Source organism: Brienomyrus brachyistius, chromosome 2 (genome assembly GCF_023856365.1).
Source record: "Brienomyrus brachyistius isolate T26 chromosome 2, BBRACH_0.4, whole genome shotgun sequence".
Classification (NCBI taxonomy): Eukaryota; Metazoa; Chordata; class Actinopteri; order Osteoglossiformes; family Mormyridae; genus Brienomyrus; species Brienomyrus brachyistius.
In genome coordinates this window covers 38,896,884-38,908,998 of record NC_064534.1, presented here as the reverse complement: position 1 = coordinate 38,908,998, position 12,115 = coordinate 38,896,884, and the positions used below count along the sequence as shown (strand labels likewise).

The window sequence follows — 12,115 nt, the reverse complement described above, 5'->3', positions numbered from 1 at the left end:
GTTAATCGCCGCACGTCCCCCGCCGGCAAACATTACTCCTTTGCCTACCGCATGCAGGCTTCTCTTAATGACCTTCTGTTATCAACTCCGCTAACAGCCACAAAATCTCCGCCGCACGAAGCCCACTGGTAGCTGCTGAATCACATGCTTCCCCATAACGTCGCGCTGTCAGAACACTGGGAGCTACACACACCAAGAAGTCCATACTGCAGGCTGCAGCCAGAACAATTTTCTACATTGAAACATCGACGGCCTCTTCTCTCTAAAAATTCACCAGACCGCTTCTACCACCAGCAAAGAAGTTTCCATCCCTAATTCCTCTGTGATTCCCACTAACCTAAACATTAAGCTGGCATTGAAGGGTGTGAATTACCCCGGCCAACCTGCTCTTTTAAATACAGCTTTTAGCAAGTTTTGAAAGGAGGAGAAGAGCAGAACTTGCTATGCCAATAATATCGAGTCTTCTGTGGCGAAGTGGTTTTTGCATAGAAAACAAAGCGGTGAGTTGAAGAGGAATTATATCAGTACTTTGTTTAAAACTGTGTGTAAAAAGCTGTCTCTTTATTATTAACAATAAGTTCTACACTGTAAACCCGGATAAGTTGAATTTACTTTAAAAATTTGAGGAAACCGGTTGCCTTAAAAAAATAAGTAATTTGTAATGAAAACCTAAGTTCATTTCACTGAAAATGTTAAGTACATTACACTCAATTCAAAATCGATTTAACTTGACATGTTTTGCTAAGTTAACTTCTTTGCACAATTAATACACTTAATATCTTAAGTATAATGTACCAAATACCTAGTTGTAGCTTACTTATTCAGTTATTATCATTAAATTATTATTTCAGTTTTTAATCTGGTGGATTATAAATAGTTATTCAGGTCAAGAAATCAGATGAAACATTTGTTGAAAACACCCCGGTTAGGGGTAAAATGCTTTATTGTGAACATACACAACAGATTGTTTTTCTAAAAGCACGACATAAAACTAGGCACCTGGTATCAGGTGCAACAATTAAGAACACCACTTAACACTGCAAACTGTTTTCCTCAGTTTTTGGTTTGTTAATCTGAATCAAAACCAGACATATCAGTGCCAGTCCAATTACATAAATAGAAAAAAGTGCATAACAGTGCAAATAAGTCCCTTTTCTAAAAGAACAAACAATCTTTCTCCTATCTGGAGAAATAGTGTAACAACACCTCTTTACACTGCAAGTTGGTTTTTCAGAGTCTGAATTTTTGGTGGCAGCTCACTTTTACCCAGGTTAAACATCACCTGCTGAACAAAGCAAAAAGTGTTTTTCATGTATCTGGGATAGTCCAGGTGCAGGGCATATATCAGTCCAAAAAGGACATAGAAGGCCTGAGGAAGGTTGGCCAGATCATCCATCACCACATTCCCTTCCAAGATGATTCCCACTTTGGATGGGTTCAGCTTAAGGTTCTCTTCACCAATGAAAAGCAATCCCACTGGAGTTTGCCTGTACAAGTCATTGTCAGCTGTGTCCTTACAGAGAAACAAATGTACAATCGTGTGTTAGTTAGCACAAACATTTTCGAAGTGTTAACAATACAAATACCCTAAGAATAAACACTGTACACTCATATATTAGTAAAAGACACTCTGTTCATACAAGATATGAGGCCTGGCTTGTTCAGCTTCCTTTTCACTGTACAATTACAGCAAAATATTTAATGTTAACTGAACCCAATTTTTTTCAGCCAAGTTTTTTCAGTTAATTTCATGCCACTGATTAAACATACAGACAATTTTATGGTAAAAATAAATAAAAAAAACTCCAAGTCTGAAAAACTGAATAAATCTGTAGCACATAGTAGTGCGGATTAATGGTTTAAAAATAAAATAAAAACAAAGAACATGCATTTATGAGGGGCCGTGCAAGCCATAATTCATTCTGGCACTCACACACATTTTCCTCTCACACTCACATTCTCCTCTCAGAGGAGAGGAGGATAGGAGAAGGATGTGTGTGTGAGAGGAGAATGTGTGTGTGTGTGTGTGAGAGAGAGAGCAGAATGTGTGTGTGTGTGAGAGAGAGGAGAATGTGTGCAAGAGGAGAATGTATGTGTGTGTGTGAGTGTGTGTGCTTGCACGGCCCCTCACATGCATCTGCAACATGTATAAAAATGAATATGCTTACAAAGCAGGTCTTGAAGAAGGCAGAAGGATCATCACCCAAGGTGACCGGCAGTCCCCGAAGACAAAGGCATCTGACGTCTGTTGGCTCAGTTGTCTAGACGATAGTGGACATGGAATAAAACACTTTATAAGGATACTGACTGTAATTTACAAGAAATTACAAGAAGAGATTAGGAAAAAATTTAATGGAAATAGGAGATAAAATTATGAGAATAGAAAATGCAGAGGTAAAAAAAGGTGTAGAAAATGAATAGAAGAGGGAGAAATAGAGAAGAGCAAAGAGGGGGAGAGAAAAATTAGACAAGAAACAAAAAGGATAAGGAGGAAAAGCTTCATAGGAAAACAGGACTGATGTAGATATGTTAACTTACCTTTGTCTGGTATAAAAGTTCAGCCAAAAGCTGACCAGTAAGGCCTTTCTTCTTTTTGAAGAGGTCCATGAGGCTTGGAGACAAATTGTCAAGTGCATCCAAGAAGTTCTCTCTGAGATTTTTCCCTACCACTCTGCCAAATTCATAATAAACCTGAAACATGGCAAACAATGCATCAGTCAATGTTCACACTGTTTTAATCTGACACACTCAACACTACATGATATGTAGACACTAAACACAAACCTGATTTTCTGTAAAAAGAGCTGGCCAACGATGCACCACCTGGCTGATGGCAGGCTTCTCATTGACAATCTCCTTTCTGCGAAAAGCAAACGTCACATCCATCTCTTTCTTAACCAGGGATTCCCTTGGCTTTGTCTTCATCATTTCATTGACCAGAACCTCACGAGCTACTTCCATGTTTTGGTCAGTCATCCCCTCTGGAAAATCAGGCAGGAAATTTATTTCCCCTTTCTTTGGCTTCTTGATCTGTGTGTTTGCAGGATCGCCATTTGTAGTGTCACTTCTTCGCTTGCCACCATTGACAGTAACATCAAGTCGACCCAGCTGCCGCATTTTGGTTCTATAATTACCCATTTTGAACTTAAGGCTATTCTTCCAACCATTCCAGCCAGAGTGTGACCCAGTTTCTTTAAGGCATGGGTGTGTTTGCACTAAAGCCTTAGCAACAGTCTCAAAATCTTCCTTTGTTGGGTATGCTTTAAATGCATACATGGTCTCAGCCAATTTCTCGAGTATGTCATGCTTTAGTTCTTTTGTGACTTTAAGAAAGGTTGCATCCCTGAAATACTGCAGGTTACCTTGGCGTAGTCTATAATCTACATCGACTTGAAATTTTGGAATTTCAAATACCGCTGGCCACTGAGAACTTCTATCCAAAGAGATGGACAGGATCTCGGTGTCTGCTTGGCTGCCTGTGTCACTACATAATTCAGAACCTCCAGGGACTGGTACAAGCTCAATGATAGGGATGATTTTGACCGTTGGTTTATCTGGGAGCTCAGACAAGTCTGTGAGGTTGCATAATTCATTGTTAAATTCAGGATCTTGGTACTGTAAGGTAAAATTGTAGTTTGTTTGGAGAGTGCCTTTGAGCCAGCTAATCAAATCTTCAAGTATGTATGGTCGAGGGTTCATTGTCATCTTTCTTATATCACCCTCGGAGATGATAACCCGCATTGTTAATTTCTGTTCCATGGCCATCTGAAAAATTAAAAGAAAAAAAAAAAAAGACAGACAGCTGTTTAGCAAATTACAAATCGTCTCAGTGTCACCATAAGCTCTCCTTGTACCATGTATGCTGATAATGGGAGGACATCATTTAAATCTGACATCTTCAACACACACATAGAAGTAACACTATCACAATGAAGTTGGTAAGATCTCAAATGCTCCCTGTACCATGCGGCCAATTTGTGACAGACAAATAGAATCTCTACATTAACTGCAACAATCTTGTGAATCTGGACGAATGCAGGCAGACCAGAGCATGACCCAGAAGACAGTATCATGCCTGGATGATACTTGATTCCATCTACACTGACAGATGCAGCTTCAAGCACCGACTCTGGTGTTGTAAAGTTTTGAGCAATTGCTGTCTGCACACTGTGAGGGAAGGTGGCAAGCAAAACTGGAGTAACCTTTGACATCTCAACTGATGGTCTGAAAAATGAGCTACAATCGAGATGGTAACTGACTGCCTTCTGGTGTTTTGTAGCAAGTGTCGTGGCAACATTTTTAAAGTTCTGAGCAGTGCGAATTACCCTCTTAAAGAATTTATGCTTCCCCTCGAACCGCATTGTCCAAACCTCAGACAGGGGACCAAATTTCCTTACCAGCTGAGGATAATGTTCCACAAAGTGATGTTTTGGCCTTAAACGAAACTCTGGAAATGTTGACTGCAGTAAGTGCCTGTGCTCTGCTATCTTACAGTCCAGAAAGTTAAGCGTCTCTTCTGTATGCTTTGGTGCTACAGCTAGCTCAGTAATATCTTTGAGCAGCATGAGAATTTCCCAAGTGTTGTCACCCTCAGGGACACAGTGACCAATGAGAAATGGAAGGAGCCTTATGAGACACCAGTTCTCATGGCCATTTCCACCAATGGTCCCCTTACTGGAAAATCCCTTTCCAATAACCTGAGGTCGATCTGTTTTGTCACTAAATGAGTACTTAAAACACCTGATGGCCTGATTCAGCATATCTAGGGTGAAATAAGTCTTGCCTATCAGGTCTGTAAGGCACAGGGACAATTCAACTGGAACAATACCTTCCAAAATATCATGCAAGATGTCAGGAGGGTACCCACTGACCACATGAAAGTGCTCAAGATTCTCAGTTAAAGGACATGCTCCTTTCACACCATAAGCTCGAGTCATTCCAGGGTCCTCTCTGATATCCTGCACCTGCCTGTCATGGGACTCTTTGTCTCGGAGTTGAAAGAAACCAGAACATACCTCTTGTTGTTGAGTGTCTCTACTGCTTGCCAAACAGAATCTGCAGAACTTGTCGACAGTAAAACTCTCCAGGAAACCTGCAAGAGAGTGGGCAGCAAGATTGTCAGCTGCAACATACAAGACTGTACCTTTCACACTTGCACCTAGTTGCTCCAGGTAAACGCCATTCTGCTCCAATAATTTTAGATCATAGATCAGAGGTTGGAAAACTTTTGCATAACCACACTCCTTGACTGTGGAGGTATTGCACAGTAGAGCAAGTTGGATAGAGCTGAGGGTTGACCGATATTTTGAAGGTATGTTTGCAATAACCCAGTATACTGCACACATCTTGTGTTTAAGCTTTGATGTTCCAAGAGGATTGGCGACTTCAAAGTCATCAATGTAAAGTACAAGAGCAATTGTGAACTCATCTTTTGCAAGAAATGGATTTTCAGTAAAGTATTGCCCATCAGTATATGATCTGAATTCCTGAGGGACATGTACTTTTTCTGACATAGCTTTGTCTAAAACATCAGTTTTGTTAAGCAACTTCTGTAGCATAGGAACAATAGGAACATATGCAAGAGTTTTTTTGCCTTTCTCCACAACATATTCAATTGGATTTACCAGTGGAAACTCTCTACGCACATAGGCTGCTCTTTTTTTGGCAGTTCCTAAAGGTCCATCTTTGGAACAATGTGTCATCATGTTACTTTCTGACACAGCACTGATAATCTCTTTAATAACAGTCTCATCCATGTCAGCACAATATTTGTTTAATATGCCCCTGACTCTGTGTTGTACAAGTGGTTGTGAGAGCTTATTGATTTGACAGAGCTGCTCTATCACATCTTGCACTGCACTCTCTGGTATGTGCAAAACAGTGTGCATCTTTAGTAGTAAAGATGCCAAGTTGTGCTCAAGCTGTTTTTCTAAATCGTGAAGATCACATTCAGTTACCTCAGACAACTCTTGTGTGTCCTCAATATCATCATCTGACATCTGCTCTTGTGAAGCATTACTGTCATGGCTTATAATATTGTCACCAACAATTTCTGATTTAAACCTCTTTGAGATCTGTTGTTTGTGTACTTTACTCTTGTGTGCTTTGAAGGTGGAGTAAACACTGCTTTCAAAATTACAGTCTTCATAAGGGCATCTGACTTTATGATTTACTTTTAGATGTGCACGATGCAGGTGAGTGAAAAAGTCACTCTCTGAACAAGACTCTGTAAATCCACACGACAGACAGCTAAACTTAGTTGGTATATCTGTACTTTGTTGCTGATCTGGAGTTTTTGTGTGAATGCGGGACAGGTGAACTTTTAGTGCATTTAATGATTTAAATGTGCACAGACATTCCTGATGTAAACAAGGAAAAGGCTCGGTTCTGGTATAACCTCCGTGTTTTAGCCTGTAATGTTTAAATAATTGTGCTCTTTTTTCACAGCTAAAAGGACAATACTTGCACTTCCAAACCATTATTTAATCGGTGTCTTTAGACTTAACTCTAAGAATTTCTCTTTATTTTCCCTGCAAATGAGCAAACATTAACAACATTTACCTTAAGAAACCTAACAGACTGGAAAAGTCTGAACACTGACATCACATTTATTATTTTGCTAGTTTACGGCGAATTAGCTTTAATATAGGGCATTTTAAGTCACATACACATCTTAAGATACATATTCGCTTATGTTGTCTTAAAGGAACTTACCAGATACAATAGGCCGTGGTAAACCGCGTAAAACAGGCGCATGTGTTCCCGCTATCTTCTTGGAAAAAATAACGGTTGCAGCCGGCCAGGTGAAAGCCTAAAGGCGAAGCCCGCGAATCCCCACTAGGAGTACCATGACAACCAGCTGCCGTAACGCTGCATCTTGTTTACGACACTCCCTCAATTCTGAAAGGGGAATACTCACAAAAAAAGAAAAATAATAATATGAACATATTAATGCGTAGCTCAATCTAAGGCTGGGTTACACTAGCATTAGATATCGATTAGTTGTGGATAAAAAAAGCCAACGAACCGGTAAATGTTAAAAAATTGTTTCCACCGCTGCCCCCAAAACCCTCCCCCCCACAGTTAGGTAAATATACATTGCACAGCCAGGTAAATTAGCCAGTGTCTAAAAATTTCCGTCGAAATGACGAAAGTTTAAATGAAGTTTTTACAACTGAGGGAGTTAAACTCACCTTCCAGTTCCTCGCCAGCGGTGTTTGAATCCACACAACCGTAACAAAAAAATCAGTTTTAGACTGTTTTTGTTTTGTATTATATGTCTGTGTAAGAGCAGGCTGCAATATAGACTGTTGAAATAAGGAAAACACACACACACTGATACCTTGAGCAACTGCTCATTACTCTGTTAATAGGCAGTTATCACAATTGGGAAGAAGAGGTGTGGTCTGTTAAATAACTTTTCAATTTAAGCTTATTGTACTTCACATTATTTGCACATTGGACTATGCCAACAAATTAGTAGAATATACTTAAAATTATGAAGTGATATCATCAAACTTTTTCTTTTTAGTATATAATGCTTTAATATTTAAGTAGAAACTAAATCCGGGCTAACAGTGTAAAACGTGAATGGGGAGTGACAGTCTTCAAATTTGTGAGAAGATCGCTCCCTGGTGGAATAAAGGCACGAACAGCTTACAGCAGCTATAATTACCAGGCAGTATTTAGAGTAAAACGGTGTGTAAAAGCTGCCTTTATGAATGAGAGAAAAAAGAAATATATAAAATAGTAAAATGGAAGGGGAGTGATAGATTTAAATTAATCGTGAAGTGGAGCGCCCCCTGTATAAAGTAAAAGTGAGAAAAGCTTACAGCACCTGGTATTCCCAGGTGGTCTCCCATCCAAGTACTAACCAGACCCTAGCCTGCTTAGCTTCCGAGATCAGACGAGATCGGGCGCGTTCAGGGTGGTATGGCCGCAAGCGAGAGACGCTACCAAAAATAGCCGTTTTGCATTACACGCGTCTATACATGCCAGTTAGTCTCATTGGATCCTACTCCTGTTTTTTTTTTTTTTTTATCTGACTCACACTGCAGCCCCACCATCCAATCGGCAGTGCGGGAACCACACCAAACATTCACCAAACTACTCAGCCGGCAGCCTACCACAATTATTCCATTCTTTCCGCATCCGCACACTTCCTTCTCTTTAACTCCTTTTCACTACCGCACAGGTTAATCACCGCACGTCCCCCGCCGGCAAACATTACTCCTTTGCCTACCGCATGCAGGCTTCTCTTAATGACCTTCTGTTATCAACTCCGCTAACAGCCACAAAATCTCCGCCGCACGAAGCCCACTGGTAGCTGCTGAATCACATGCTTCCCCATAACGTCGCGCTGTCAGAACACTGGGAGCTACACACACCAAGAAGTCCATACTGCAGGCTGCAGCCAGAACAATTTTCTACATTCAAACATCGACGGCCTCTTCTCTCTAAAAATTCACCAGACCGCTTCTACCACCAGCAAAGAAGTTTTCATCCCTAATTCCTCTGTGATTCCCACTAACCTAAACATTAAGCTGGCATTGAAGGGTGTGAATTACCCCGGCCAACCTGCTCTTTTAAATACAGCTTTTAGCAAGTTTTGAAAGGAGGAGAAGAGCAGACCTTGCTATGCCAATAATATCGAGTCTTCTGTGGCGAAGTGGTTTTTGCATAGAAAACAAAGCGGTGAGTTGAAGAGGAATTATATCAGTACTTTGTTTAAAACGGTGTGTAAAAAGCTGTCTCTTTATTATTAACAATAAGTTGTAAAACGTGAATGGGGAGTGACAGTCTTCAAGTTTGTGAGAAGATCATGCCCTGGTGGAATAAAGGCACGAACAGCTTACAGCACCTAGAATTACCAGGCAGTATTTAGAGTAAAACGTGTGTAAAAGCTGCCTTTATGAATGAGAGAAAAAAAAATATATATATATATAAAATAGTAAAATGGAAGGGGAGTGATAGATTTAAATTAATCGTGAAGTGGAGCGCCCCCTGTATAAAGTAAAAGTGAGAAAAGCTTACAGCACCTGGTATTCCCAGGTGGTCTCCCATCCAAGTACTAACCAGACCCTACCCTGCTTAGCTTCCGAGATCAGACGAGATCGGGCGTGTTCAGGGTGGTATGGCCGTAAGCGAGAGATGCTACCAAAAACAGCCCTTTTGCATTACACGCGTCTATACATAAAAGTTAGTTAGTAGGATTGGATCCTACTCCTGTTTTTTTTTTTTTTTATCTGACTCACACTGCAGCCCCACCATCCAATCGGCAGCGCCGGACCCACACCAAACATTCACCAAACTACTCAGCCGGCAGCCTACCACAATTATTCCATTCTTTCCGCATCCGCACACTTCCTTCTTTTTAACTCCTTTTCACTACCGCACAGGTTAATCGCCGCACGTCCCCCGCCGGCAAACATTACTCCTTTGCCTACTGCATGCAGGCTTCTCTTAACGACACTCTGTTATCAACTCCGCTAACAGCCACAAAATCTCCGCCGCACGAAGCCCACTGGTAGCTGCTGAATCACATGCTTCCCCAAAACGTCGCGCTGTCAGAACACTGGGAGCTACACACACCAAGAAGTCCATACTGCAGGCTGCAGCCAGAACAATTTTCTACATTCAAACATCGACGGCCTCTTCTCTCTAAAAATTCACCACCAGCAAAGAAGTTTCCATCCCTAATTCCTCTGTGATTCCCACTAACCTAAACATTAATCTGGCATTGAAGGGTGTGAATTACCCCGGCCAACCTGCTCTTTTAAATACAGCTTTTAGCAAGTTTTGAAAGGAGGAGAAGAGCAGATAATATGCCAATAATATCGAGTCTTCTGTGGCGAAGTGGTTTTTGCATAGAAAACAAAGTGGTGAGTTGAAGAGGAATTATATCAGTACTTTGTTTAAAACTGTGTGTAAAAAGCTGTCTCTTTATCATTAACAATAAGTTGTAAAACGTAAATGGGGAGTGACAGTCTTCAAGTTTGTGAGAAGATCGCTCCCTGGTGGAATAAAGGCACGAACAGCTTACAGCACCTAGAATTGCCAGGCAGTATTTAGAGTAAAACGGTTTCTAAAAGCTGCCTTTATGAAAGAGAGAGAAAAAAAAATGTATATATAAAATAGTAAAATGGAAGGGAAGTGATAGATTTAAATTAATCGTGAAGTGGAGCGCCCCCTGTATAAAGTAAAAGTGAGAATAGCTTACAGCACCTGGTATTCCCAAGTGGTCTCCCATCCAAGTACTAACCAGACCCTACCCTGCTTAGCTTCCAAGATCAGACGAGACCTGGCGTGTTCAGGGTGGTATGGCCGTAAGCGAAAGACGCTACCAAAAACAGCCCTTTTGCATTACACGCGTCTATACATGCCAGTTAGTCCCATTGGATCCTACTCCTTGTTTTTTTTTTTTTTTTATCTGACTCACACTGCAGCACCACCATCCAATCGGCAGCGCCGGACCCACACCAGACATTCACCAAACCACTCAGCCGGCAGCCTACCACAATAATTCCATTCTTTCCACATCCGCACACTTCCTTCTCTTTAACTCCTTTTCACTACCGCACAGGTTAATCGCCGCACGTCCCCCGCCAGCAAACATTTCTCCTTTGCCTACTGCATGCAGGCTTCTCTTGACGACCCTCTGTTATCAACTCCGCTAACAGCCACAAAATCTCCGCCGCACGAAGCCCACTGGTAGCTGCTGAATCACATGCTTCCCCAAAACGTTGCGCTGTCAGAACACTGGGAGCTACACACACCAACAAGTCCATACTGCAGGCTGCAGCCAGAACAATTTTCTACATTCAAACATCGACGGCCTCTTCTCTCTAAAAATTCACCAGACCGCTTCTACCACCAGCAAAGAAGTTTCCATCCCTAATTCCTCTGTGATTCCCACTAACCTAAACATTAAGCTGGCATTGAAGGGTGTGAATTACCCCGGCCAATCTGTTCTTTTAAATACAGCTTTTAGCAAGTTTTGAAAGGAGAAGAGCAGAACTTGCTATGCCAATAATATCGAGTCTTCTGTGGCGAAGTGGTTTTTGCATAGAAAACAAAGCGGTCAATTGAAGAGGAATAATATCAGTACTTTGTTTAAAACTGTGTGTAAAAAGCTGTCTCTTTATCATTAACAATAAGTTGTAAAACGTGAATGGGGAGTGACAGTCTTCAAGTTTGTGAGAAGATCGCGCCCTGGTGGAATAAAGGCACGAACAGCTTACAGCACCTAGAATTACCAGGAAGTATTTAGAGTAAAATGGTGTGTAAAAGCTGCCTTTATGAATGAGAGAAAAATATATATATATATATAAAATAGTAAAATGGAAGGGGAGTGATAGATTTAAATTAATCGTGAAGTGGAGCGCCCCCTGTATAAAGTAAAAGTGAGAAAAGCTTACAGCACCTGGTATTCCCAGGAGGTCTCCCATCCAAGTACTAACCAGACCCTACCCTGCTTGGCTTCCGAGATCAGACGAGATCAGGCGTGTTCAGGGTGGTATGGCCGTAAGCGAGAGATGCTACCAAAAACAGCCCTTTTGCATTACACGCCTCTATACATGCCAGTTGGTCCCATTGGATCCTACTAATGTACTTTTTTTTTTTTTATCTGACTCACACTGCAGCCCCACCATCCAATCGGCAGCGCCGGACCCACACCAAACATTCACCAAACTACTCAGCCGGCAGCCTACCACAATTATTCCATTCTTTCCGCATCCGCACACTTCCTTCTTTTTAACTCCTTTTCACTACCGCACAGGTTAATCGCCGCACGTCCCCCGCCGGCAAACATTACTCCTTTGCCTACTGCATGCAGACTTCTCTTAACGACCCTCTGTTATCAACTCCGCTAACAGCCACAAAATCTCCGCCGCACGAAGCCCACTGGTAGCTGCTGAATCACATGCTTCCCCAAAACGTCGCGCTGTCAGAACACTGGGAGCTACACACACCAAGAAGTCCATACTGCAGGCTGCAGCCAGAACAATTTTCTACATTCAAACATCGACGGCCTCTTCTCTCTAAAAATTCACCAGACCGCTTCTACCACCAGCAAAGAAGTTTCCATTCCAAATTCCTCTGTGATTCCCACTAA

General features: G+C 41.6%; 1 protein-coding gene and 4 non-coding genes across 6 annotated transcripts; all 5 read right to left on the bottom strand.

The window, feature by feature from the left end:
- Positions 1-868: 868 nt before the first annotated feature.
- On the bottom strand, positions 869-7,226 carry LOC125712203 (sterile alpha motif domain-containing protein 3-like). Of its 2 annotated transcripts, XM_048982002.1 has the most exons (7): positions 7,194-7,226; positions 6,715-6,900; positions 5,016-5,092; positions 2,785-3,765; positions 2,539-2,691; positions 2,169-2,261; positions 869-1,513 (listed from the first exon to the last, which is right to left on the bottom strand). In XM_048982002.1, the coding sequence occupies exons 4-7, from the start codon at positions 3,763-3,765 to the stop codon at positions 1,211-1,213; spliced, it is 1,530 nt and encodes a 509-aa protein (XP_048837959.1). In that variant the 5' UTR covers positions 5,016-5,092; positions 6,715-6,900; positions 7,194-7,226; the 3' UTR covers positions 869-1,210. The 2 variants fall into 2 exon arrangements, with proteins under 2 accessions (XP_048837959.1, XP_048837950.1); XM_048981993.1 differs by lacking the exons at positions 6,715-6,900; positions 7,194-7,226 and having other exon boundaries at positions 5,016-5,541.
- A 599-nt stretch (positions 7,227-7,825) lies between these two features.
- LOC125734359 (5S ribosomal RNA) lies at positions 7,826-7,944 on the bottom strand. Its single transcript, XR_007393675.1, has one exon. It is a non-coding gene; the product is annotated as a 5S ribosomal RNA (ribosomal RNA).
- A 1,082-nt stretch (positions 7,945-9,026) lies between these two features.
- On the bottom strand, positions 9,027-9,145 carry LOC125736591 (5S ribosomal RNA). Its single transcript, XR_007395867.1, has one exon. It is a non-coding gene; the product is annotated as a 5S ribosomal RNA (ribosomal RNA).
- A 1,067-nt stretch (positions 9,146-10,212) lies between these two features.
- LOC125736736 (5S ribosomal RNA) lies at positions 10,213-10,331 on the bottom strand. The gene has a single exon (XR_007396008.1). It is a non-coding gene; the product is annotated as a 5S ribosomal RNA (ribosomal RNA).
- A 1,079-nt stretch (positions 10,332-11,410) lies between these two features.
- On the bottom strand, positions 11,411-11,529 carry LOC125733954 (5S ribosomal RNA). Its single transcript, XR_007393285.1, has one exon. It is a non-coding gene; the product is annotated as a 5S ribosomal RNA (ribosomal RNA).
- Between the last annotated feature and the right edge of the window lie 586 nt (positions 11,530-12,115).

Bases quoted from the DNA above. Each gene is read 5' to 3' on its own strand.
- LOC125712203 (XM_048981993.1), bottom strand. From the start codon at position 5,513: ATGTCAGAAAAAGTACATGTCCCTCAGGAATTCAGATCATATACTGAT. The intron at 3,766-5,015 runs GTATGTTCTGGT...TTAATTTTTCAG, and splicing joins GAGACACTCAACAACAAGAG to ATGGCCATGGAACAGAAATT. The intron at 2,262-2,538 runs GTAAGTTAACAT...ACTATCGTCTAG, and splicing joins AACTTTTATACCAGACAAAG to ACAACTGAGCCAACAGACGT.